The 25,091-nt window shown below is 45.0% G+C and overlaps 1 protein-coding gene across 4 annotated transcripts in view; it reads left to right on the forward strand.

The window, feature by feature from the left end:
• The window catches only part of Rab22a (RAB22A, member RAS oncogene family), a 65,555-nt gene that overhangs the window by 35,567 nt on the left and 4,897 nt on the right, over window positions 1-25,091 (forward strand). Inside the window, exons 4-8 of one of the 4 annotated variants that reach the window (XR_006071696.2) lie at window positions 3,421-3,492; window positions 3,570-3,676; window positions 4,225-4,334; window positions 9,611-9,964; window positions 10,613-16,026. Coding sequence is in view for 2 of the 4 variants with exons in the window: in XM_006976021.4 (XP_006976083.1) it covers window positions 3,421-3,492; window positions 3,570-3,676; window positions 4,225-4,334; window positions 9,611-9,708 (387 nt within the window). In the remaining 2 variants the exon portion in view is untranslated. Of the gene's footprint in view, window positions 1-3,420; window positions 3,493-3,569; window positions 3,677-4,224; window positions 4,335-9,610; window positions 16,027-25,091 lie in introns of those variants that run through there. The other 3 variants (XR_006071697.2, XM_006976021.4, XM_076571290.1) reach the window with 3 other exon arrangements.

Below are 25,091 nucleotides of genomic sequence, written 5' to 3' on the forward strand. Positions count from 1 at the left end.
ATATGTCTTTAAGTATTTCCAAAGGTTCAAAGAATGGCAGGCTGACTACAGATGGGAAGCTTAGGCAGAGTGGAAGTTCATGAAGACTATGATGGAAATGCCAGGATTGAAAGCCACAGTGTCAAGAAGCAAAGTTGGCAGGGTGGACAGTAGAACGGTTCACTTGGGGACCAGGGGAGGAAAAGCCAGAAAAGTCGGAGTGTCTCAACAGTCTAGAGACACAGTCAGCTGAAAGTAGAGCTGGCATCCAGAAGGAACGAAGAAGGAATGGGATGCAGGTTAAAGACAGTGCTTCTGTAATTGATGGCCAGATTCCTCCAGTGTTTAGTGAAACATCAACTCTCAAATCTCAGGGCTTTGGTAAACCTTTAAGTACAAGGACCCTAGTCAAACTGCCAAAGAGTGAAGATAAAGAGAAAACCCTCAAATAACCAGAGATAAATTGTATACCAGAGAACAGTAGGAGTAGAGGTTGACTTCTCACAGAAGCAGTGGGGGCAGGCCAATAGACAGAATCTCTAGCATGCTGTGGGTGTGCAAACAAGTCAGTCTGCCAAGATCATTTTCCAGATACGAAATCAAAGTAGCCTTAGAAAGAGTGAGAGCAGAGAGTTTCAATAGTAGCAGCCACTAAGTGGCTGCTCACCTCCTACAGAAAGAAAAGAGCCAGGTGGTGCACACCTTTAATCTCAGTACTCAGGAGGCACGGGCAGGTGGATCTCTTGTGAGTTGGAGGCCAGCCTGGTCTACAGAGTGACTTCCAGGACAGATTCAAAAGCTACACAGAGAAACCCTATCTTGGAAAAAAAAGAGAGAGAGAGAGAGAGAGAGAGAGAGAGAGAGAGAGAGAGAGAGAGAGAGAAAGAAAAGAAGAAGAAAGAGTGAGCAGTGCAGGTGATGGAGGGCGAAGAGCATCATTTTTTTTCTTCTCTCAACTTCTGGACACCTGGTGATTTCCTTCAATAATAGTGTGTGCATTTGAAGCATTTAGCAACAGCAGCCAAAGAATGGTGAAGTAAATGAGGTTAAATTCATGCAAGGTTCGAATAGGCAAGGTTAGATTCATGTGAGATTCTGATGTTTTATAGGAAGCATACATTTAAATTAGAAGTGGATTAGAAAAAACTTACATTGTAGTTGCAAGAACAACCACCTAATAACTAATGCAGGAAAGTATGGCTTCAAAGCTAAGAGAAGGAGCCTGGGCTGGGCACACTAAGCCTAGAGCTGATCCCCAGCACCAGGAAGCCAGAAGCGATGGCTCATGCCTATAATCCCTTCACTCAGGAGAGAAGGCAGGAGTATCAGCAGTTTAGGGTCACCTTTGGCTACTTCATGAATTCGAGGCCAACCACAGGTACTAAAACTTAATCACTGTGGAGAGAGGAAGAAAGAATGAATGGGAATTTTTTTAAATTTGGACAGATTTGCAACAAAGCTCAAGACTGGTGTCCAGACACAGCATATGTTCTTAGATGTAAGAGGACCGAGCACTCCTCAGAGCAGGCAGAGGTGGCAGGACTGCCATATGACAGACCTCAGCTGTGCTGCTTAAAGAAATGTGCACACTGTGCTCAGAGAAGAGAAGATGAGAGGATGGAAAAGGATTTTCTATGCAGATTATAAGCAAAAAGGAGAAAGACCACACTGTGGTTGTGTTCCATCTGCAGATGGACTTGAGGGCAAGTGTTATCAAGGTTAGGGATCTTGGGGATTGTCTCTGTTGACAGAAATGCTTCGACTTTGTGATGAGCATTTACATGGGGATTTACGTTTGTCTGCTTACACATTGTAGACTTGCAATCAGCTTCTCTTGGTGAGAATTTCCCTTACAAAACTAGAAAAAGAAATGACCCTCTAAAGGATGTTGCCATCACAAGTACATCCAGAGTGAAGGCAGCTAGGACCATGATCCTAGTTCTGCCTGCATGCTGCTGTCTCATTTTCGTACACTGTGCAAGTCAGTCCAACATTTTAAATGTTTGTTGAGCAGAAAGGACTGAAACTGGCTGGTTTGTAGCTCTTGGATACCCTATAGTGCATGAGATCCATGCCAGACCCTAGCAGTCATGACATCTTCCTCATGGAGGTAGAAGGATGACCATGAACTCAAAGACATACAAGAGTCACATGTATATGTTCTGTATATACACCCAGTGTTCTCTCAGAATAGTGCCTGCCAACCAACCACCACAAAGGGAACAGGATACAGTTTAGGGATGTTGCATCACTCTTGGGGACCAGGCTTCAAAGTTAGGGTATAAGATGAAGGCATGACACTTTGGTGGGGGAAAGCCACACTGGAACATTTGCTCACCACCCAGATTTGAGTGAGGAAAGAGATTCACATTTTCTGTCCCACACTCCTCAAAGGAAATGGCCTGCTGAATTACCCTCATTTTGAAGATAGTCCTTTCTCCAAGTCCCTCTAGTATGTGGTGGGAAGAGGCAAAACTACTGATAGTGTGGCATTGTGGAAGTGAAATGAGACCTATGTATGCAGATGTCAGAAAAGCAAGTTGCAAAGTCGTGCAAGTAGTAAATTTAAATGTGCATTCACGTCTAGGAGAACTGTTTACAGCAGTGGTTTATTTATTTTTTTGTTTCGTTTTGTTTTTTAATTCATCTATTTATTTTACAGCTGGGTGGCAGCCTCCCCCACTTCCTCCCCTCCTATACCCTCCTCCCCACCCCCTCCCAACTCCAAATGCTGTCCTCTTCTGTCTCCATCCAGGAAAGGGCAAGTTGCCCATGAATATCAATAAAACATGACATATCAAGTTGCAGTAAGACTAAGCACCTCCCCATGTATTAAGGCTGACAAGGCAACCCAGTATGAGGAATAGGATCTCAAAAGCCAGTAAAAGAGTCGGAGACAGCCTCTGTTCTTACTGTTAGGAGTCCCACAAGAGGACCAAGCTACATAAAATTGTAACATATATGCAGAGTGCTTAGGTCAGTCTGATGCTGGCTCCCTGGCTGTCAGTTCAGTTTTTCCAACCCTCTGATCCCAGGTGAGTTGATTGTGTGAGCCTTCCCATCGTGTCCTTGACCTCTCTGGCTACAGCAGTGTTTTTATCTCCTTAGTTTGGGAAGCCAAAGTTTAAAGGACTATTGAACAAATGAATTTGGGAATTACAACGTTGAGTTCAATTAAAAAGCTTTCTTAGCTGAAAGAATTGTTTATAGTCCCATATTCAGTTCCTCTAAAGCTGTTTTCTAGACCATCTTCTGGGATATTCCAGCACTACCATCAGTCTCGGCCTTTAGTAATTACAGGTTCATTTGCTGGGAAACATTATGTCATCTTCTGTGGCTTCAGAGAAAGATTACCTTTTGTACAGGGATAATGGACTTGAGTCTGTAAGAGGACATGCTTAACTGGCCGTCCCAGGTTCATTGCTTCTTCTCCCTCTGCAGTTCCGTGCCTTGGCACCGATGTACTATCGAGGCTCAGCGGCAGCCATCATCGTCTATGACATCACAAAAGAAGTAAGACTGTATTCCTTTTTTCTTAGACGCTATCATCTGTGGTTCAGGCCTCTAGCTACTCTCCTTTGGTGTTGCAGGAGACATTTTCAACGTTGAAGAACTGGGTGAGAGAGCTCCGCCAGCACGGCCCCCCTAGCATTGTTGTTGCCATTGCAGGGAACAAATGCGATCTTAGCGATGTCAGGTGAGTTATTAGACAAGAGATTCCCATGCCGATTACTTGTGCTTTTTCTAATGAGCCACATCCATGGTAAGAGTCTAGCTTTTATTTTATCTCTGACATTGAAAAATGTCTTGTGTTATGTGGTTGGCCCTAAAGTTTCAAGCTAAAATGAAGACTAAAGGCATTTGGAGTTAATTATATTACATGTAGACAGGCGTGTAATTTACTCAAACATTGGTGGTATCACACATGACATTATCTGAGATTGTTGCCTCTCAGGCTGCTATGACACAAAGTAACTGAATCCAAAAAGTGCATTTTATTGACAATTTCAATGTACCACATCTGATTCCCAGAGCAAGGACCTTGTTTTGTTTTGCTTTGCTTTGCTTGGGGTGGAGGGTTATTTGTTTAATACAGGGGTTGGAGAAACTCTTGTCACAAAAATTGTGTAGCTGGGAAGACTGTCTGGGCTCATGTTTCAGCTGATCCGGTGTCCTTCTGTACGGGGTGGAATGAAGGGAAGGTCTTCAGGGCAGAACCTCTGATTAGCAATTGTTGCCTTCCAGAGAAGTCATGGAGAGAGATGCGAAGGACTACGCCGACTCCATTCATGCCATCTTTGTAGAGACCAGCGCAAAGAATGCAATAAACATAAATGAACTCTTTATAGAAATTAGTAAGTATCCCTGCATTTGGGGGGTTTCCTCTGTTCAGGGCAAACACAAACAGAATTTTCTTTCTGGTTAGAACCCAACTTGTTTGAAGTAGTCTCTGAGACTGCCTATGAAAGAAGATTTTAGCAGATGAGGATGGTCAGTGTCTCTGTCGAGGTGGGGTTTCTGGAGAGGTGTTGCTTGGTAGTGAGTACCTTTCCAGAAAGAAAGAATGTCTCTCAGTGTTGAAGCTGCCTTCTGCTCTCCTCTTCTAAACGTGTCTGAGTTACTCATCCAAGGCCATCAGAAATGAACAGAAGAGTCTGGAAAGATGGCTTAGTGGCTAAGAGCATACACTGCTCTTGCAGAGGACCTGAGTTCATTCCCAGCAGCTACATCGTGCTCACAACCACCTGTCACTCCAGCTCCAGGGGATGCAGCACTTCCAGCCTTTGAATGCGGCTGTGCCCGTGTGCTCATACCTATGCACAGACATGCACAGGGTTAAAAATTACTGAAGATTCTAGAAGAAAAAAGAACAAAATAACTCAAGGGAAATGAAATGTGGGTATGGTGTGTCTGTGAGAAAACCTCAAAACTTAGTCCTCGGCAAGGGAAGGGTCAGATCTCTTCCCCCTTCTCTTCCTTCAGTGTTAGTGTGTTGATGGTAGGTGAGAGAAGCTGGTTCGTGCCTTTGGGATTCTCTGCAGATTGCTTCTGTGTTTATTCATTTCATTCAAATTCATCAAAATATTTATTGGGAACTGTTGCAGACTCAAGGGAACCAGCCTAAAGAAGACAGACACAGCCCTTGCTCTCCTGGAGTGCGTGTTCTGTTGAGCGAGTCAAGCAGTGAACTCCAGATAAATAGGTTCATTCCACATAATAATAAGAGTTATGAAGAAAGCAATGAAATAGATGTAAGCGGGTGTGCAGAGCGTCCAAGAAAGCCCCTCTGGGGAAAAGCGTTGGAAGCTGAGGCTTGATGAAGGTCTAACTGAGGCAGGGGGATGGGGGCTAAGGCCTGATGAAGATCTCTGAAGCAGTGGGGTGTGGGGCTGAGGCCTGATGAAAATCTCTGAGGCAGCGGGGTGTGGGGCTGAGACCTAATGAAGGTCACTCTGAGGCAGTGAGGTGGGGGCTGAGGCCTGAGGAAGGTCTCTGAGGCAGTGGGATGGGGGCTGAGGCCTGAGGAAGGTCTCTGAGGCAGTGGGATGGGGGCTGAGGCCTGAGGAAGGTCTCTGAGGCAGTGGGATGGGAACTGAGGCCTGAGGAAGATTTCTGAGGCAGTGGGATGGGAACTGAGGCCTGAGGAAGGTCTCTGAGGCAGTGGGATGGGGGCTGAGGCCTGAGGAAGGTCTCTGAGGCAGTGGGATGGGAGCTGAGGCCTGAGGAAGGTCTCTGAGGCAATGGGATGGGGGCTGAGGCCTGAGGAAGGTCTCTGAGGCAGTGGGATGGGAACTGAGGCCTGAGGAAGGTCTCTGAGGCAGTGGGATGGGGGCTGAGGCCTGAGGAAGGTCTCTGAGGCAGTGGGATGGGAACTGAGGCCTGAGGAAGGTCTCTGAGGCAGTGGGATGGGGGCTGAGGCCTGAGGAAGGTCTCTGAGGCAGTGGGATGGGGGCTGAGGCCTGACAGCACAGGCCTCAAAAAACTGGATTACTTGCTTTCACAGAGCATAGCCAGCTCCCAAATGGAGGGAGCAGCCATCCAAACATAGTGCATTTACCCGTTAACTGCCCTTAGGTTGAAATCCCAAGTAGCTGGAAGCTCTAAGAGCTCTTGGCCTTGGTGAAGGTGAAAGTCAGGAAGTGCAGGGCCCACCAGGGACTTCCCCAGGGAGCAGAAGGGCAGTCCCCATGGGCTGGACCAGGAACAGCAGTTGGGGCCACTCTGCGTTCCAGAGACTAGGTGTGCTTTGTTCTCATTTTGTGTTTCCTTTTTGAGGCAGGGGCTCAGAGTCTCACTCTTTAGCTCAGGCTTGAACTTACAGCAGTCCCCCTGCCTCAACCTCCAAAATGCTAAAATTTGTGATTCCAAATATCTAGTTCTACTGTGGTTTAGATGGCTCAGAGATATGGATTTTTATGTATGTGTTCCATTGTTTTAGTTTAACCACTAAACCTTTTCAGAGTCTGGCAAACATCACAGCCAGTGATCTGCCACTGGCACACTCAAGCATTTCTCTTCATTTCAGGGGTAAGGCATAGTGCTCATAACTAGCAGTAGCCAGGTTCATTCTTGAAAGGCAACATAAGGTTTGTCAGGACCTTACCAGTCTTTAGATGTCTGTATATAGTGTATCATGTGCTGAGCTATTCTTGGTAGGTTGTGGGTCCTTTCTGTCTAGCAGTTTCAAAAGTAAACAAGCAGCAAACCCGTACACCAGCACCTAGCCAGGCAGGGTGCAGCCCTGTGGTAGTGACTTCCCTGGCATTTTCAAGGCCTTGGCTTCAGTTGCCAGCACTGCAGAGATTAAGAGACAAAGACACGATGCACACTCGTCACTGAGAAGACTTGAACATGGCCACAGAGACGGAAACCATTCAGAGAGAGAAGCCGTCTTGAATGTTCCTTAGTGTTGTCAGAGAACTTGTGTTGTGCCTGCCTGGCACACGAGCTTTGGGTTGAAGCATATGTACATACAGGAAAGGGCAGTTTTAGAAGCACAAAGGTGTAGCGGGTTGTCTCAGAAAGAACAAAGCCTGTGCTTAACACTCAGGGAGGCACAGCTGCTCCCACCTCAAGGGTAACCCATCCTGATAGCCAACTTCAGTTGGTTTTATTTTAGTTTTTGTTTGTTTTATTTTTTGAGATAAGATCTCACTACATAGCCCAGGCTGGCCTGGAACTCAGAGATCTGCCTGTTTCTGCATCCCAAATGCTGGGATTAAATACTGTACCAGCACTTTTGCTATATTTCCTCCATTGTCCTCTACTGTCTCCTTCTATAGCCCAGCCTGGCCTCACACTCACTCTGTGACTGAGGATGAGGACAACTTTGATAGCCTCCTTTCTCTGTCTCCTGACTCCTAGACTAGACTGACAACACCATGCCTGTTTGGTGCTGGAAACTGAACTACATTACCAGCCATATTTACCCTTCTGTGTCCGGCTTCTATTCTATGTTACATGTTTAAATTGTCTGTACATCCCATATAGCTGCAGAAGATGCATTCACGTGGCTAAGTGTATGTTAATGTCAGAACTCTAAGTTGGAAAAGGAAGAAATGGGGACTGTTAACAGTATAATTGTCCCTTCTGTTGTTGACAGACATTGGGCAGTTGTTTCTAACTCAGGGCAATTGCAGGCTGCTCTGTTGAACATCCTGTGTCCTCTGGGGAACATCTGGATGCATTTTTGCTCAGTATCTCTGTGCCCAAGAGAAAAATTGCTGGGTCATTAGGTTTGCATGTGTTTTCTGTGACTTGACTGCCAAACAGTTTGCAAAGTGGTAGTTATACCAGCTGCTGCCCACAGCAGTGGTGTATAAGATGTCTTCCCTGTCAGTCTGGGGGAGAGGCAGGACCTGCATCTCCGTTTCTGCCTTGAAACTGAGCACCTGTCCACATACAGATCTCCACCTGGATGGTAGCTGGTGTCCTCTTCTCCAGAGTTCTTTCCCTCCTGCCTGCCTCCTGCAAGGCAGGAGTCCCCATTCCTTCCTAACGGCTTGTGCTTTACTTGGCTGTCAGTCCCCGGTTGACTATGTGTTGGAAACACCTTCCCCTTTGGTTTGACTTGGATTTCCGAATCAATTCTTCAAGGAACTGAGCTTCTTAACCTTATCTGAGTTTACTTTGTCTTCGCACTCCTTTATGGTCAGCGTAGTTCCTGCTTAAGGAACCACTGGCTGTGCCCAGCCATCAAGCTGTCTCCTGCTTTCTTCTAAAGCACTTTGTCACATTTCACAGCTGCCTCTGTGGTACCAGCTGTATTTCAATTTCTGTTTATTGAGAGGATCATAATGACAAGAACCTTTGAGAGACTTAACTACATCTGTGATTTATTCACAGCAGTGCCGTGACACATTTGGAGAGTTGTAGAGCACTTTCTGTCCATGTAGAAGTCATACTGCGTGCTGTCTACACAGGTTACCGCCCACAGTGGGGATCCCTCAAGGCTTTGCATCCACACCCGGAGGGTTGTCAGGGATTTCCTCTCAGCCTTGCTGATGTCAGATATTCCTGTCTGTTCATTCTCTCCTTAAACAGACAGACAGAAAGCCTCTCTCTGCCTGGTGCTGTGCCACAGAGATCTGGGAGTGCCACAGTGGAAAACAGGCAAGACTGGAGGGCCCGGTCTAGTATGAGGATGCCAGTCACACAGAAAACAAGTCCAGCATGTTGCTGATGTCCTGGTGCTTTATGGTGTGTGAGGGTTAGACTAGCACAAAAGGGGGAGGGCAGGAAAGCCTTTGTACAAGAAGCAGCCTTGAGCCATGTCAGCCAGGTGGGTGGACAGCGATTGAAGGTTCTTCTTGAAATTGACATTAGCCTTTCAGAGCAGTCAAATGAAGGCTGTCCCTCTCTCCTACGTTGTTTGTCAGAGAGCTACGTGGTGGCACCTGTCAAAAGTTAAATTGCAGTGAGTAGTCACTGGGGATTGAGTGCCCATGTCAGGTAAATGCCCAGGAGTAGAACAGTGCCCTGGCTCCTCTCTTCCAGTTCTTTAATTCCCCCCACACACAGTTGCTCAAAACACTGAAGTACTGGGGATTTTGATGCCCATCAGTAGAGGAATGATTAGTCTAAGAGGCGCAATGCACATGCTCAACTATTGAGAGAAGCAGCAGCCCACTGTGTACTGTGAGGGACCATCCTAAGGGGCAGAGGAGCTGGGCACATACCTGTGATGGTCTCTGCCATGAGACATGGAGCCAAGCACGTTGGTTGTTGTTTTGTTTTGTTTTTGTTTTTTTCCCTAAATGTATGTGTTTACTGGCTCAAGAGAAAATGTTTTTAGTCTAATTTTTATGTTTAAAAAGTTTACTAAATGCTGTTTGGTATCCTTATTTGGATCCTCTAATAGAAGAAGTATGTTAGTTGAAGAACTAGTGACATCTGAAAGACTGGTGCCATGGCAATGCTGTGGTCTTCACTGTGGCAGGTGTCCTGTAGGTCGGGCGTTAGGTGATGCTAGGTCAGGTGACCAGGCACACTGTCCCTGTCATCTTGATTGTCTTCCTTGTCCTAATCTCCATGAAACTGCCATGTTGCATTGCCAAAATTGTGTCTGAGAAGGAACAGATGAGGAAATCAAAGCTTATGCCTCTTCTCCTGTCCTCTCCCTTTGGTGCAGGCCGAAGAATTCCATCCACAGATGCCAACCCGCCGTCCGGCGGCAAGGGCTTCAAACTCCGAAGACAGCCATCAGAGCCAAAGCGAAGCTGCTGCTGATGACCCAGGCCCCACACTGATGAAGAAGCAGGTGGTCCTGGACGGTGCAGGAGGACCAGTCCCTGCCATTGGCAACCGCCTCGTGCCCTGGAGTCTTCTTCATGCAAAAAGGACTCAGAGGAACTGGCTGTTGGGTTCTCTTGGAAAACTGCAGCAGGTGTTTCCATCTGCAGACTTCTGGTGCGGACTCTGGCTTGCAAAGGGACCACATCCTTGGCTATTGACCTAGCTGAAAGGAGCATCTGATATATGGATGGTAGGATTGAATTGCTGGTGCTTTTGTAATCAGGATGTCATGTATCATTTGTAAAGGGAAATGAGCACTTTCATGGATCTTAAGGGAAAAGGCTACGGAGATGGTCATCTCCTTGGTCCTTGTCTCTAGTGTCAGCGTTGCGTCATTTAAGATATAGAAAGTGATCACAGTGGAGGGACGCTTGTTCCTGGGACAGTCTCCACCATCTCTAAAGCACTTTCCTACACAGTAAATTAACACACAGCGGCAGCCTGACTCACCTTGGGTTTACTTCTGACCCTGTTTATGTCACCACATATTATTAGTTTTATCATTACCTTTCTAAATAAGTTCTTGTGGCCCAGGGAATGGTGTAGAGACACTCCTTGGAGCCAGTTGAGTTACATGTGTCTACACTGATAAACAGTGGTTTAAAAGGAAGAGAGAAAGAACAAAGGAAATGGTTTTTTGTTTTTTGGCCCAGGTATTTTAATGGGGAAAAAAAATGTGTGCTGCCTAGCAAATGTATATTTGTAGTCTATATTTATGAGACCGTTGCTTTAAAATTATAAATTATGTAAATACATTAATAACTTCTGAATTCTGTTCAGTACTCCATTTAGTCCTATACCCCGTCTCACGTGTGCCGCCCCCCCCCCCCTTTTTCAGCTGGTCCACAGAATATTTTGAAGCACATTCACCTTGTGCAGAAGCATAGAGCACTTAGCTCACAGCCTGCTTCCTCTTCCCGAGCCCCTCTGCATCCCATCTGGAAATGGTAATAAAGACATATGCCTCCTGGACAAGCCTGACCAGTCCTTCCTAGCCTGGGGCGAGGGAGAGCCCAGCACCCGTCACTCACCTGGCTTTGACAGTAGCAAGCTCAAACCAACTGTGTTCAGAGTGCTTTGCTTGTTAACAGCCGGCTCACCTCGTCCTCCTTTATTTTCTCTTGCCTCTGTTAGTGCTTTGCACTCTTTTCCCTCAGGAGCCTAATGAGGTTCTTAATATAATCTAAAAATAAAGCCCCCAAGTGAAACTGCTGGAAATTTGTTCCTGGCCTGATTTGGCACCCTTCCAGCCCGAGTATTGTAAGGGAAGGAAATTTACAAGATTAAATAGGAAATGAAACAGCTTGAATTTCAAACCAAATGTGTTTTCAGAGCGGTCCTTAACTGAACAGTCAAAACTTTTCAAAACAATTGTTACTACTTTGTGCCACTCCCCTATATGCTTAAAATGGAGAGGTGTTAACGGAGGGTGACCCAGGTGGCCCAGACTGAGCGAGGCCATGTAAGCGTCAGTTGTTCATCCTCACTGAGATCAGGCTTCCAGCACCTTGTGTACTGAGCCTCCTGCACAGTGTCCAGTTCACACGCATGTAGAGAAAACCCTGTGATTTCCCGAGACTGGCTCCTTCCACCTGTGGTGGCTTGATAGGACTTGACATAGACCTGCAGGAGGGTGTGTCTCCAACAGTCCCACGCCAAACCTCCATCTCCAGGACAAAAAAAAAAACAAAGCTGCTTGGCTCATGTGGACAAGGCTGCCCATGTGAGACCCTTTCTGACTTGTTTCACCTAAAGATGGTATAAATTTATGATCTGAACAGCCCAGTAGATTCTGGAAGTCGTGGCACATCCCGTGGCTGATCTCCTCTGTGGCACGTGGTAGCTTCTCTCGCTAACTCCCTCTCGTGCCACATGTAGGGAGTGACTCTGGCCATGGCTGCATGTCTTACCAACAGGATGAGCAGCATGAACCCTCTGTTCGTGTCTTTCTTGCCCTCTCTGTCACCAGTCTGTCCAAGAAGGGGGCCGCCCTGCTTGTGGTATCATGTACTGCTTAATGACAGCAGGTTCAGACTCCGTGAACACAGTGAGATCTCCATTTACTTTCTTAGAAAATGCACAGTAAAATGTAGTCAGACGTAGTGCTTTATTTTGACCACATTTCAGATTAAATAGGAATCTAATACATTATTTCTTATTTTCCTGGGGTTTTTTCTTAAGAGAAATATCCAGACTCCAAGGGCATTAAGACATAGCCCCTCCATAAAAATCTGGTTCCCTATGATGCAGGGCCATTTTTAAAAAATTTGAAGACTGACCAGAAAGGGAAAGATCTTTTAATTAACTGCCAGTGTGTATTGATTTCTTTCAGAGAAATTGACATAAGCTCCTTGCAGGTGTCCAGTCCTAGCAACCACTGGTCTCTCCATCTCTTCTTTTACATAAGTGTTTTTCTGATTCTGTGATAACTAATTAGCTATCATTTGATGATTAAAAGAACATAAAGTGAGAGTCTGATTAAGTGTCCTTCAGTGTAAACTCTGTGAGAAGTGATTGGAGAGAAATACCTACTGCAAGCCCTTCCGGTTCCCAGTGAAGCTCCATTGCCTGCTTGTCAGCCGCACCCAAGACAAGCACTGTGCACGGCAACCGAAAGATTTATTGTAAATTAACCTGGGTCCTTGTTCCCGTTTATGATGATGTTTGAAGTACCCGCCTCCTCTCATTGTGCTCCCGTTCCTTGGACGCCTACCCAGGTCAAAGGACCGAAATTTTCTTATGAGAGTCATGGCTACTTGAAGAGGCCAGTGTTGTTGTTGAGATTAGCTGTCCTCTGGATTTTTAAATATGCCGGGGGAGTGGGGGTGGCCCACATTGAATTTTAGAACTTGTCTGTAAGTCTTACATTTGTTCCTTGTCTCCAGGAGGAAAGTGGGTATGGGGGCTTTCTAAAGCTCTTAAGAGACACAGCTCCAAGTGTCCTGTAGGTGGCTGTCACCTGGCACCCAAAGGGCTACCAAACCAGAGGGTCTGCTGCGGTATTTCAAGGGTACCGTGTTTGAATGGGTGGGTTCAGTTTGGGGTACACTGCATGCCAGCACGTGGGCCTCCACATCCCAAAAGGCAGTAGTTCACTGCCTTCTGTCTTTTCGATTGCAGAAGAGGCTGATGGGGTTCAGCTCAGCATCCTCACTCATTCTTTCAGAACCCACAGAGACTGTGACATGTGGGCCCTTACACTATGTGATCTCTGTAACTGGCCCTTGGACACCCATGTGTCTGCAGACCCTGCAGGGGTCAGGAGAGAACCCTCCTGGGCAAAGGTAGCTGGGACGCTTAGTTCTGCCCTAACCTCCAACCCTGCTTCAGAGCATGGCAGCCGGACAGGTGGCTTGTATCACAGAACTTAGCAGGCTCCTTAGCCTGATTCTGGTGAGCACAGAATGACAGTGGGGAGCTAGGTCATGGAATTCCTTGGAAGTCCTTTTTTAAATTTGTTTTGAAGGGACAAACAACACAATTTTTAATTGTTTGATTTCATCAGTTTTTAAGGAAGAAATCGGATGTACCTTCAAGATTCAAGCTGTTAACTATGCCTTCCTTACGGCGGGGGTGGGGGGACTTGGTTGATAAAAGGTGATGGTTTAAGATAGCCCATGAATGGTTTTTTTTAATGGGTCGGTGAGATGTCTCAGCAGGTAAAGGCACTTGCTGCCAAGGCTGATGACACAAGGCAAATCCCTGGAACCCTCATAGTGGAAGGAGAAGAAGTCCACAAGTTGTCCTCCGATCTCCACATGTCCTCCCACACCACACACACAGACACATCAACAAATGTCATAATTAAAAAAATATCCTGAGCAGCCAGTTATTTAGAAGACAAGCAGAACACAGTGCAGTTTTAAAAGAGGAAGATCAGGTAGAGTTTAGCCTGAGACTTAGAAGAATGGCCTCAGTGGATTTCCTGTGACAGCGGAGAGGCTTGTCTCGACTTCAGTAATAGAAAACCAGGCAGTTTGATTATCTGATCTGCGAGAAATGTTAATGGAATGCCAGGGCATTTGTCCTGTTTTATGTGCAAATGAAACTCTAAAAAATATTAGAAGGGTATTGCCCTTCTCAGGAGCCTTCCTTATGCATCTCAGAGGGTGATGAGTGAGGGACCTACCCTGATGAACTTCATCAGATGTGCTGAGAAGGGCAGATGAATAGAGCTTGGAATCGTCGTATTTCTCAGCTCGTCCTTCAGGATGCTCTGAGCCTGGAGGAGTGATTTACTCTCTGGAGCTAGGACTTCTACCAGCATAGATCAAGTTTAATTTGATGCTCTGTACCATCAGAAATAACTAATATCTGTGTTCTTTCCTCTCAGAGGGTAATCAATTAGAGATGTGCTAGAATATTTTTGGCTTCAAAACAAAAGGATTCGGAAATTTAATAAAAAAAAAAAAAACTCAGACCTTCCATCGATTCCTTTTCATTATGTTGAACATTTCAGATAGCAAGATTAGAATGTATAAATAGATGGTGAGATTAAAACCATAATGTCTAAAAAACTTGCAGAAAAAAAATGTTTTAATTTGCTGTGAGTTCATTTTACAGTGTCCAGTGCCTCATCAAAATGCTGCATAATTACAACAAGCAAAAACCCGGGTAGCTCTCCACAGACAGGACTTAAGTGCCAAGCTCTGTCTGCCAATTAATAGAGAGTCCTAAGACAGTCATGATTTTTTTTTTTTTTTAAAGAGCCTCCTTTAATTGACAGTCTTCAAGCATGGGTCTTCATGTCCTCCTTAATGGCACTGTAGAAACAGCCTGCTGCTTTCCTCAGGCCACTTCTTGATTCAGGAACTTGGCAGTGTTTAGAGGCAGGTTGTGTATAGACAGTCCATTGAAGTGAATCATCTTTACACAGAACTGACATTGTCAAGGAGGCCCCAGGGCGTCTAAAACCAAGTTGTGTGTTTCATCTACCACTCCACAAAGCAGGTTTTGAGTCACTTGCTCAACCAGGCTGGAGTCCACCCCATGCTCCCCCGCTCCAGACCATTGGGAGACCCTGCCCGCAGTACTGTTTGCTTTGAGGACTAGTCCTCACATCATTTGACCATCTTTAACACTTGGCATTTATATTTAAATTATCCTGAACTTTTTTCCCTCTCATCCCTGTTTGAGGTTACTACATGGTGCATGAAACTTTCTCAACTTGGGTCATGCCCATGATGTCAGAGGGACCAGTCAGATTGGTGGGGGAGGATGAATGGCAGCTGATCTGGGCTCTATTTTTAAACCATTTGTTGTGTTCTGTAGACAGAGCTTTATTGCCCCAAGGAGGATCTTTTTTATTTTTTTTAAACGTCCCACTCAGTCTTTCCATCATTGTACATCATGAGTCACTCACACCATCATCAATCACTGCTCTGACCTTCAGAAATTATGGCCTGCCTTTTATATGGTTGACACTGAATTCTTGCCTTACTCTTGATTTTCTATGGGCTCTCCCTCAGGCATCCTGCCCCAGCCACCTCAGCACACATGACCTGCCCTTCCCTGGGGAGTAAAGACACCCCCCCCAGGACTTCCAGAAGGGCAGCAGGCAGCATGAGCCTACAAGGCAAACACAACTGAGTGACAGAAAGCGTTCTGTCCCAGGTGATAGGACAGTGGGCTGACGTATCAGACCCCCACGGAGTGTGGAGGAAAGCACTTGTTGAGTTTCCAAGTCCAAACAAAACATCTAAACAGGAAGGAAAACCTGAGCCCTAGTACCAGCAATCCTCCTTACTCCTGAGAGCGCCATCCCTTTATCCAGATCCAGTGCAAGGAGTAAGTGCCTTGTGCCTTTTTTTAAATAGCATCTGTATGAAAATTGAGTTGTTCCTGGTTTCCCAAGCCTGGTAGCACTCTAAACAACCTGAACTGAAAGCCGATGATGGACTGCCTGGTTACCTGGAACACAATACTGGAATGAGGGTTTGCCAAGCCTGGATGGGTGTTTGATGACCATTTTTGCAGTCTGACCTTGGGCTGGACCTAAGTCTATGTAAACTGTATGATGTCTGTTTTGTTTGTAAACACTGAAAAATGGACACTCCGCCTTTTGCTTTTTGTTGTAAGATTTTTCTTTTGTGTACTTCTGTTTGCAGATGGTAAATCTGGAATACTTTGGAACAGTGTTTCTTCAGCTTGACTTCTGTGTATGCTTTTATAGAGTATGGCATGCTCCATCACTATAAAATTTGTGTCGAGAGAGGTGTAAACATTTTGTTAATAAAATGCTATGTTTACAGATGCATGATTCAGACTCCAGTGCTTTCTCTCTTAAGTATTCATCACAATTTTTTTATTTTGGTTGAGATGTATTCTTCAAGTTTAACCCAAACATCATGAATTCAGCTCTGCCAAGTACTGTGATTTCCAGTTATACATACCACACCCATTGCCCTTCACACCATTCTAGCCACGTATTCCAAAGACATTTCAAACAGGTTGGGGGTATACATAGAGTTCCAAAAGATTGGGATAGCTAGGTCGTGTCTAATGAAAGGTGGTATATCTGTGTGTGGTGTCTGCTGAACGCTGGAATATCTGTAGTGTCTGGCAGAAGGCTGGGGTATCTGTGGTATCTGGTGAAAGGTTGGTGTATCTGTGTGGTCTGGTAGAAGATTAGTGTATCTGTGTGGTGTTTGGTAGTGTATTGGTTTGTCTTTGTGCTGTCTGGAGGAACACTGGTGTATCTGCAGTGTCTAGTGAAAGGTTAGTGTGTCTGTGGTGTCTGGTAGTGTGGTGGTGTCTAGGAGAAGCTTGGTGCATCTATGTGGTGTCTGGTGGTATGTTGATATATCATGTGGTATCTGATGGAATATCAGAGTATCTGATTGGAGTATCTGTGGTTTAGATGAAAGGTTGGTGTGTGTGGTGTGTTGTGGAAGATTGGAAGTATGTTTGGTTTATCTGTGGTGTATGATAATATATTGATGTAACTGCTGGTAGTCTGGTAGATAGTTGATGTCTCTGTGTGGTGTCTGATGGAACTTTGGTGTATCTGTGGTGACTTGTGGAAGGTTGGTATGTCTATGTGGTATCTGATGGAAGGAAGGGTGGTATGTCTGTATGGTTTCTACTAGAAGTTTGGTGTCTGGTGGAAGGTTGCTGTATCTGTGTAGTGTTGGTTCAAGGTTAGTATATCTGTGGTCTCTAGTGGAATGTTGGTGTATCTATGTGATGTCTGGTGGACAGTTGGTGTATCTATGTTGTCTGGTATATGTAGCATATTGGTGTGTGTGTAATGTCCAGTGCAAGGTTGCTGTATCTGTGGTGTATTGTGAAAGATTGGTACATTTTTAGTGTCTGGTAGTGTGTTGGTTTAATTGTGTGATGTCAGGTGTAGGTTGGTGAATCTGTGTAGTGATTGGTGGAAGGCTAGTGTGTCTGTGATATGTTGTGGAAGATTGGTATATCTGTGGTGTCCAGTAGTGTGTTGGTGTATCTGGTGTCAAGTGGAAGGTTTGTGTATCTGTGTGGTTTCAAGTGGACAGTTGATGTATCTGTGATGTCTGGGAGAAGGTTTTTGATGTATCTGTGTGGTGTCTGGTAGTATGTTGGTTTATCTGTGAGGTGTCTGGTGGAATACTGGTGTATCTGTGGTGTGTGGTAGTGTTTTGTAACTGTGTAGTGTCTGGTAAAAGGTTGATGTATCTGAATTGTTGTTGAAGGTTGGTCTATTGAAGGGTCTGTGGTGGTGGTTGGTATATCTGTAGTGTCTGGTCGAAAGCTAGTGTATCTGTGGGATCTGTTAGGAAGTTGGTGTATCTGTGTGGTGTCTGGTGGAAGGCTGGTGTGCTGTGGAAGAATGGTGTATCTGTGTGGTGTCTGGTGGAAGGTTGGTGTCTGTGCTGTCTCATGGAAGGTTGATGTATCAGTGTGGTATTTGTTGAAGGCTGGTGTATCTGTGGTTTCTAGTGGAAGGTTGCTGTAACTGGTGTCTGCTAGTATTGTTGGTGTATCTGTGTGGTGTCTGGTGGTGTGTCTATGGTGGTGTTTGGTAGAAGATTGGTATATCCATAGTGTATGATGGAAGGCTAGTATATCTAGCATCCAGTGGAAAGTTGGTGTATCTGGTTTCTGGTGGAAGATGGGTGTATCTGTGTTGTCTGATAGTATATTGGTGTATCTTTGTGGTCTCTTGTGCAAAGTTGGTGAGTCTGATGTATCTGTGGTGTCTGGTAGTATGGGTGTGTCAGTGTGTTGTCTGGTAATATATTGGTGTATCTGTGTGTGTGTTTCTTTTTTTAAGTTTTTTATTCTTTGTGTCTTTTCACATTATGCCTCCAATCCCAACCCTTTCCTTTCCCACCCCAAAATAAAACAAAAATAAAATTTAAGAGAAAGGGCGGGGGAGGAAGAAGGGGAAATCTCATCATGGAAGCTGCAGCGTGACACAGTGAGTCACACAGTAAATCCTTTTATCCATATATTTTTACATGCAGGCATTTATAGAAAAGAACCATTTATTTGGTTCAAGACCCCTGGTCTCTGCAGCACCATTGACACTGGGCCCTCACTGAGACTTCCTGGATATCCGGTTGGTGCCCTATGTTGTGGAGATCCTGCAGTCCTGGGTCCAAGGACTGATGACCTCACCTACCCTGCCCCATGCTCCAGCAGATCACAGATGGGGTAGATGTTGGGGTGGGCCAATACATAACTAGTTCTGGAACTGGGTAGTTACACAGTTGGTTGGCCCACCAGCTCTCCCGTTTTGCTACCAGGGTAAGCTCTCCAGCATTGCCCTGGCTAGTTCACCCCTTGTAGTAATAAGCAGGGGCCGGGGTCCATTCTCCAGTTCTCCCACACCTACACCTTCAAGGTCAGCTCTACTATATTGTCCAGGAGAGATGTAGGGGGTCACTCTCCTGAGTGTTGCAGTTGATGGGGGAAGAGACCGCTCTCCCACCTGCCTCGGTTGTTGATGGGCAGGGAGGGAGGGATCTCTTTCCTGCCCATGCTGCCATAAAACAAATGAGTAGTGAGGACAGCTCTCTCATGCTCACAGCATTGGGGCTGGCTCACCCACACCTCCACCCACAGGGTCAGCTCTACTGTGCTGCCCAGGTGAGGTGCAGGACCTGCTCTCTCGAGTGTTACAGCTGCTTTTATGAACTCGGGGCTAGCTCTCCCACCTGCCTCATACGTTGATGGTCGGGGGAGGGCTTCTCTTCCCAACATCTGTGTGGTGTCTGATGGAAGGTTGGTGTATCTGTGGTATCGGTAGTGTGTTGTACCTGTGTGGTATCTGATGAAAGATTGGTCTATCTCTAGTATCTAATGGAAGGTTGGTGTATCTGTGTGATGTCTGGTGGAAGGTTGGTGTGTCTGTGTGCTGTTTAGGGGAAAGTTGGTATCTGGTGGAAGGTTGGTGTATATCTGTGGTGGTGGGTAGAATATTGGTGTATCTTTGGTGTCTGGCAGAAGGTTGGTGTGGTGTCTGGAAGGTTCATATATCTGTAGTGGTGTCTGATGAAAGGTTGGTTTGTCTGGGTTGTCTAATGGAAGATTGACATATCTGTAGTTTTCTGGTGGAAAATATTTGTGGTATCTGGTAAGTATGTTGATGTATCTGTCTGGTGTAAGGTTGGTGTATCTGTTGTATCTGGTCATATGTTGGTGTATCTCTGCTAGTGTCTGATAGAAGGCTGATATATCTGTGTAGTGTCTGGTGGAACTGTATATGTGGTGTCTCATTGGAGGTTGGTGTATCTGTGCGGTCTCTGGTAGTATGAATGTGTATCTGTGGTTTCTGGTAGAAGGTTGGTGTATCTGTGGTGTGTAGTGGAAGACTGGTTTATCTGTGATGTCTGGAAGTATGTTGGTGTATCTGTGACGTCAGGTGGAAGGTTGGTGTATCTGTGGTGTCTGGTTGTATGTTGGTGTTATCTGTGGTGGTGTCTGGTAGAAGTTTAGTATGTCCATATGGTATCTTTTGGAACGTTGGTCTGTTTATGGTGTCTAATGGGAGGTTGGTGTTTCTGTGGTTTCTGGTGGAAGGTTCGAGTATCTGTGTTGTCTGGTTGAAGGATAGTGTATTTGTGGTGTGTGGAAGTGTGTTGGTGTATCTCTGATGGTGTCTTGTAGAAGGTTAACGATCTATGTGGTATCTGGTAGTATAATGGTATATTTCTGGTTTCTGATGCACATGTGGTATTTCTGTGGTGTCTGGTGGAACAGTGGTGTATGTGTGGTGTCTACTGGAAGCTTTGTGTATCTGTGGGAGTATCTGGTAGAAGTTTGGTGTATCTGTGTGGTGTTGGTTGAAGGTTGTTATATCAGTGGTTTCAAGTGTAATGGTATATGTGTGGTGTCTAATGTAAGGTTGGTGTATCTCTGATGTCTTGTTGAATGTTGATGTATATGTGGTTTCTGATGGAAGGCTGTATCTGTTGTAGTAGTTAGTAGAAGTTGGTATATCTGTGTAGTGTGTAGTGGAAGGATTGTGTACCTGTGGTATTAATGGATTTTTTTTCTATCTGTGGTGTCTGGTGGAAGGTTGGTGTGTCTGTGGTAGTGTCTGGTAGTATGTTGGTGTATGATTGGTGTCTAGTATAGCATGCTGGTGTACCTGTAGTGGTGTCTAGTAGAAGCTTGTTGACTCTGTGTTGCATTTGGTACTATATTGATGTATCTGTGCAATGTCTATTGGAACTTCAGTGTATCTGTTATATTTGGTGGATGGTTGGTGTATCTGTGGTGTCCAGTGGTATGTTGGTGTATCTGTGGTGGTGTCTGGTAGAAATTTGTTGTATCTGTGTGGTGTTTTATGGATCGTTGGTCTATCTGTGGTGTCTAATAGAAGGTTCTTGTATCTGTGGTTTCTGGTATCTGTCATGTCTGGTTGAAGGTTGGTGTATCAGTGGCATCTGGTAGTGTGTTGATATATCTGTAGTCATGTTAGTATGTTGGTGTATCTTTGGTGGTGTCTGGTAGAAGAATGATGTTTCTGTGTGGTTTCTGGTAGTATAATGGTGTATCTCTAGTTTCTGGTGTATTTGTGGTATTGGGTAGAAAGTTGGTGTATTTGTGGTTTCTGGTGGAAGGTTGGTATTGTAGCTGTGGTATCTGGTATTATACTGATATATCTGTGGTTTTATGGTAGTATGTTGGTTTATCTGTGTGCTATCTGGTGGAAGGTTGGTGTATCTGTGGTATTGGTTAGAAAGTTGGTGTATTTGTGGTTTCTGGTGGAAGGTTAATGTAGCTGTGGTGTCTGGTGGTATATTGGTGTATTTGTGTGGTGTCTGATAATACGATGGTGTATCTCTGTGGTTTCTGGTAGAATGTTGGTGTATCTTTGGTGTCTAATAGAAGGTGAGTTTATCTGGTTTCTGATGAAAGGTTGATGTATCTGTTCTGTATGGTAGTATGTTGGTGTATCTCTGGTGGTGTCTGGTAGAAGGTTGATAGAATTGTGTGGTGTCTGGTGGAAAGAATGGTGTATCTGTGGTGTCTGGTTGAAGGCTCATGTATCGGTGTGGTGCTGGTTGAAGGTAAGGATATCTGGTTTCTGGTGGAAGATTGGTGTATCTATGGTGTCTGATAATTTGTTGATGTATCTGTGTGGTGTTGGGTAGAGTTTGCTCTATCTGTGTGGTGTCTGGTAGTATGTTGGTGTACCTGTGTGGTTTTGGTAGTTTGTTGGTGTATCTGTGTGCTGTCTGGTAGAAGGTTGGTGTACCTGTGTTGTATCTGGTGTAAGGTTGGTGTTTCTGTGGTATCTGGTAGTAAGTCTGTCTTAGTTGGGGTTTCTGTTGCCAAGGTGACCACAGAAACCCTTATAAGGAGAACATTTCATTGAAGGGTGGCTCACTTATATTTTCAGAGGTTCAGTCCTTATCATGACAGAGGCCATGGTGGCATGCAGGCAGATGTGGGGCTGGGGCTGAGAGTCCTTACATCTTGATAGGCAGGCAACAGGAAGCCAACTGAGAGTCACACTGAGGGAAGCTTGAGCAAAAGAGATCTCAAAGCCCACCCCACAGTGACACACCTCCTCCAACAAGGCCACACCTCCTAATAGTGCCACTCCCTTTGGGGGATCACTTTCTTTCAAACCACCACATTCCATTCCCTGGCCCCCAAAGGCTTATAGCCATATTATGATGCAAAACTATGCATTCTGTCCAACTTCCAAAGTCCCCATAGTCTATAACAGTCTTAAACTTGTTTCAAAGTCCAAAATCTCTTCTGAGATGCATGGCAATCTCTTAATTGTAATTCCCTATAAAATCAAAAGCAAAAAGCAGACCACATACTTCCAGCATATAATGGCACAGGATATACATAATCATTCCAAATCACAGGGAAGGGAGCAAAGTGAGCAAACACTGGACAAAAAGCAAGACTAAAAACCAGCTGGGCAAACTCCAAACTCTGTACCTTCATGTCTGATGTCAAGGCACTCTTCAGATCTCCAACTCTGCTCAGCTTTGTTGACTGCCACACACTTCTTTCTCTTGGGCTGGTTCCACTTCCTGTTAGCAGCTCTCCTCAGTAGGTATCCATGACTCTGGCATCTCTAATATCTTGGATTCTCCAAAGCAATCCAGGTTTCAACTTCACAGCTTTACTCAATGGCCTCTCTAGGCCTCCATTCAGGGACACCCCTGACACATGCCTGGCCTCAATGGCTTTCTTTAGATGAGGAGATGTAGCAAGTCTTTCTCTGTGCCACCAGCTCCCAAATAATGACATGGAGACTTATTATTAATTATGAAAGCTCTGCCTTAGCTTAGGTGTATTCCTAACTGGCTCTTATAACTTAATTAATCTGTTTACATTAATCTATGTTCTATCATGTGGGGTTACCCCTCTTGTATCTTGTACCTCCTGTTTGCTCTCTGTGTCTCCTCACATTGCCCACACATCTAGATTCTTCCTCCTATTCCTTTCTCTCCCCAGAAATTGCACTTATATTGGCCATTCAGTTTTTTATTACACCAATCACAGCAATACATTTTCACACAGTATACAAACATTCCACAATATTTCCTCCCTTTTATCTAAATAAAAATGAAAGGTTTTAACTCTAATATAGTAAAACCATATACAATAAGAACAATCGTCAAGTAAGGATTTCATTCAGAATGTCTAGTCTATCTGTATTTGGCAAATTCCGAGAAAATATTCCATTATCTATCCTATCTTGTTGAGTCAAAAGTTTTGTAACTAATTTACTTTCTATTCTAATTACAGAAAACTGTAGAATGTTGGTGCATCGATGGTATGTGGAAGTGTGTTGGTGTATCTGTGGTGGTATCCAGTAGAATGTTGGTGTATCTGTGGTTTCTGGTGTATGGTTGGTGTATCCGTGGTTTCTGGTATATGGTTGGTGTATCTGTGGTTTCTGGTGTATGGTTGGTGTATCTGTGGATTCTGGTGTATGGTTGGTGTGTCGGTGGTGTCTGGTAGTTTGTTGGTGTACCTGTTTGGTGTCTGGCATAAGGTTGGCGTAGCTGTGGTATCTTATAGTATGTTGATGCATCTGGTTTATGGTAGTATGTTATGGTATCTGTGCTTTCTAGTAAAAGTTTGGTGTATTTGTGGTGTCTGGTGGAAGGTTAGTGTATCTGTGGTATTGGGTAGAAAGTTGGTGTGGCTGTGATTTCTAGGGGAAGGTTGGTGTGGTGTATCTGTGTTGTCTGGTAGTATTTTGGTGTATCTGTGTAGTGTCTGGTGCAAGATTGGTGTATGTGTGGTGTCTAGTGGAAGGTTGGTGTATCTGTGTGGTGTATGGTAGTGTGTTGGTGTATCTTCTATCTGGTGGAAGGTTGGTGTATCTCTGATGTCTTGTTGAAGGTTGATGTATATGTGGTTTTTGGTGGAAGGCTGTATCTGTTGTAGTAGTTGGTGGAAGTTGGTATATCTGTGTAGTGTATAGTGGAAGGATTGTGTATCTGTGATATTAATGGATTTTTTTCTATCTGTGGTGTCTGGTAGAAGGTTGGTGTGTTTGTGGTAGTGTCTGGTAGTGTGTTGGTTTATCTATGTGGTGTCTGGTAGTTTTTTGGTGCATCTTGTGGTGTTGGTGGAAGGTTGATATATCTGTGGTGTGTTGTGGAAGACTGTTGTATCTGTGGTATCTGGTAGAGTGTTGGCATATCTGTGTGGTGTCTGCTGGATCTTTGGAATATCTATGGTGTCTGGTGGAAAGTTGGTGTATCTGTGGTTTGTGGTATATAATTGATGTATCTGTGTGTCTGGTAGTATTTTGACATATTTCTGCTTTATGGTAGAATGTTGGTGTATCTGTGGTGTGTGGTAGTGTGTTGGTATGTCTGTGTAGTGTCTGGTGGAAAGTTGGTGTATTTGGGGTGTGTTGTGGAAGATTGGTGTATCTGTGCTGCCTGGTAATCTATTTATGTATCTCTGTTGTGTCAGGTGGAAAGCTGGTGTATCTGTGGTGTCTGGCACTATGTTGGTGTCTATGTGTGGTGTCTGGTGGAAGGCTGGTGTTTCTGTGGTGTCTTGTGGAAGGTTGGTATGTCTGTGTGGTATCTGGTGGAAGGGTGGTGTGCCTGTGGTATCTGGTGGAAGTTTGGTGTGTCTGGTTTCTGGTATATGGTTGGTGTATCTGTGTTTATCAGGTGGAGGGTTGGTGTTTCTGTGGTTTCTGGTGCAAGGGTGGTGTGTCTGTTTTGTTTGGTAGTATGTTGGTCTATCTGTGTGGTATCTGGTGGATGGTTGGTTCTTTGTGTTGTCTTGTGGAACATCGCTGTATCTTTAGTATCTGGTAGCATGCTGGCATATCCGTGTGGTGTCTGGTGGAAGGTTGGGTACCTCTGGTGTCTGGTGGAAGGTTGGGGTGTCTGGTGGAAGGTTGGGGTGTCTGCTTCAGGTGGAAGATTGATGTATTAAGCAGGAGTAAACACAGAGGAAATATATCTATTTTTATAAATCATTGTGTTGAGAGCCCCATGTGACTCAGGTGAAGTGACTTTAATTCAGGTTGGGTGACTGGCTTTGCTTTCATTTGTAAAATATAAACATCTTCAGAAGACGACAAAAAAATGTGTCCAGCCCAAACTGTGCTGTGTACATCCCAGAAACATTTCTCCCGTGGTGTGTGTGTGTGTGTGTGTGTGTGTGTGTGTGTGTGTGTGTGTGTGCTTTTCTCTGTTTCTCTGTGTGTCTGCCTGTCTGTGTTTGCTTGCACAGGTCACATGGTGACCAGAGATCTGCATTCAGTGTTTTCCTAGATCGCTCTCTAGTTTAGTTTTGAGACCAAACCTGCAGCTCACCAATTGGTCCAAGTGGCTGGCCAGCAAATCACACTGTTTCTATTGTTTCCACCTCTCCAGCAC

This window comes from Peromyscus maniculatus, chromosome 4 (assembly GCF_049852395.1).
Source record: "Peromyscus maniculatus bairdii isolate BWxNUB_F1_BW_parent chromosome 4, HU_Pman_BW_mat_3.1, whole genome shotgun sequence".
NCBI classification, from domain to species: Eukaryota; Metazoa; Chordata; class Mammalia; order Rodentia; family Cricetidae; genus Peromyscus; species Peromyscus maniculatus.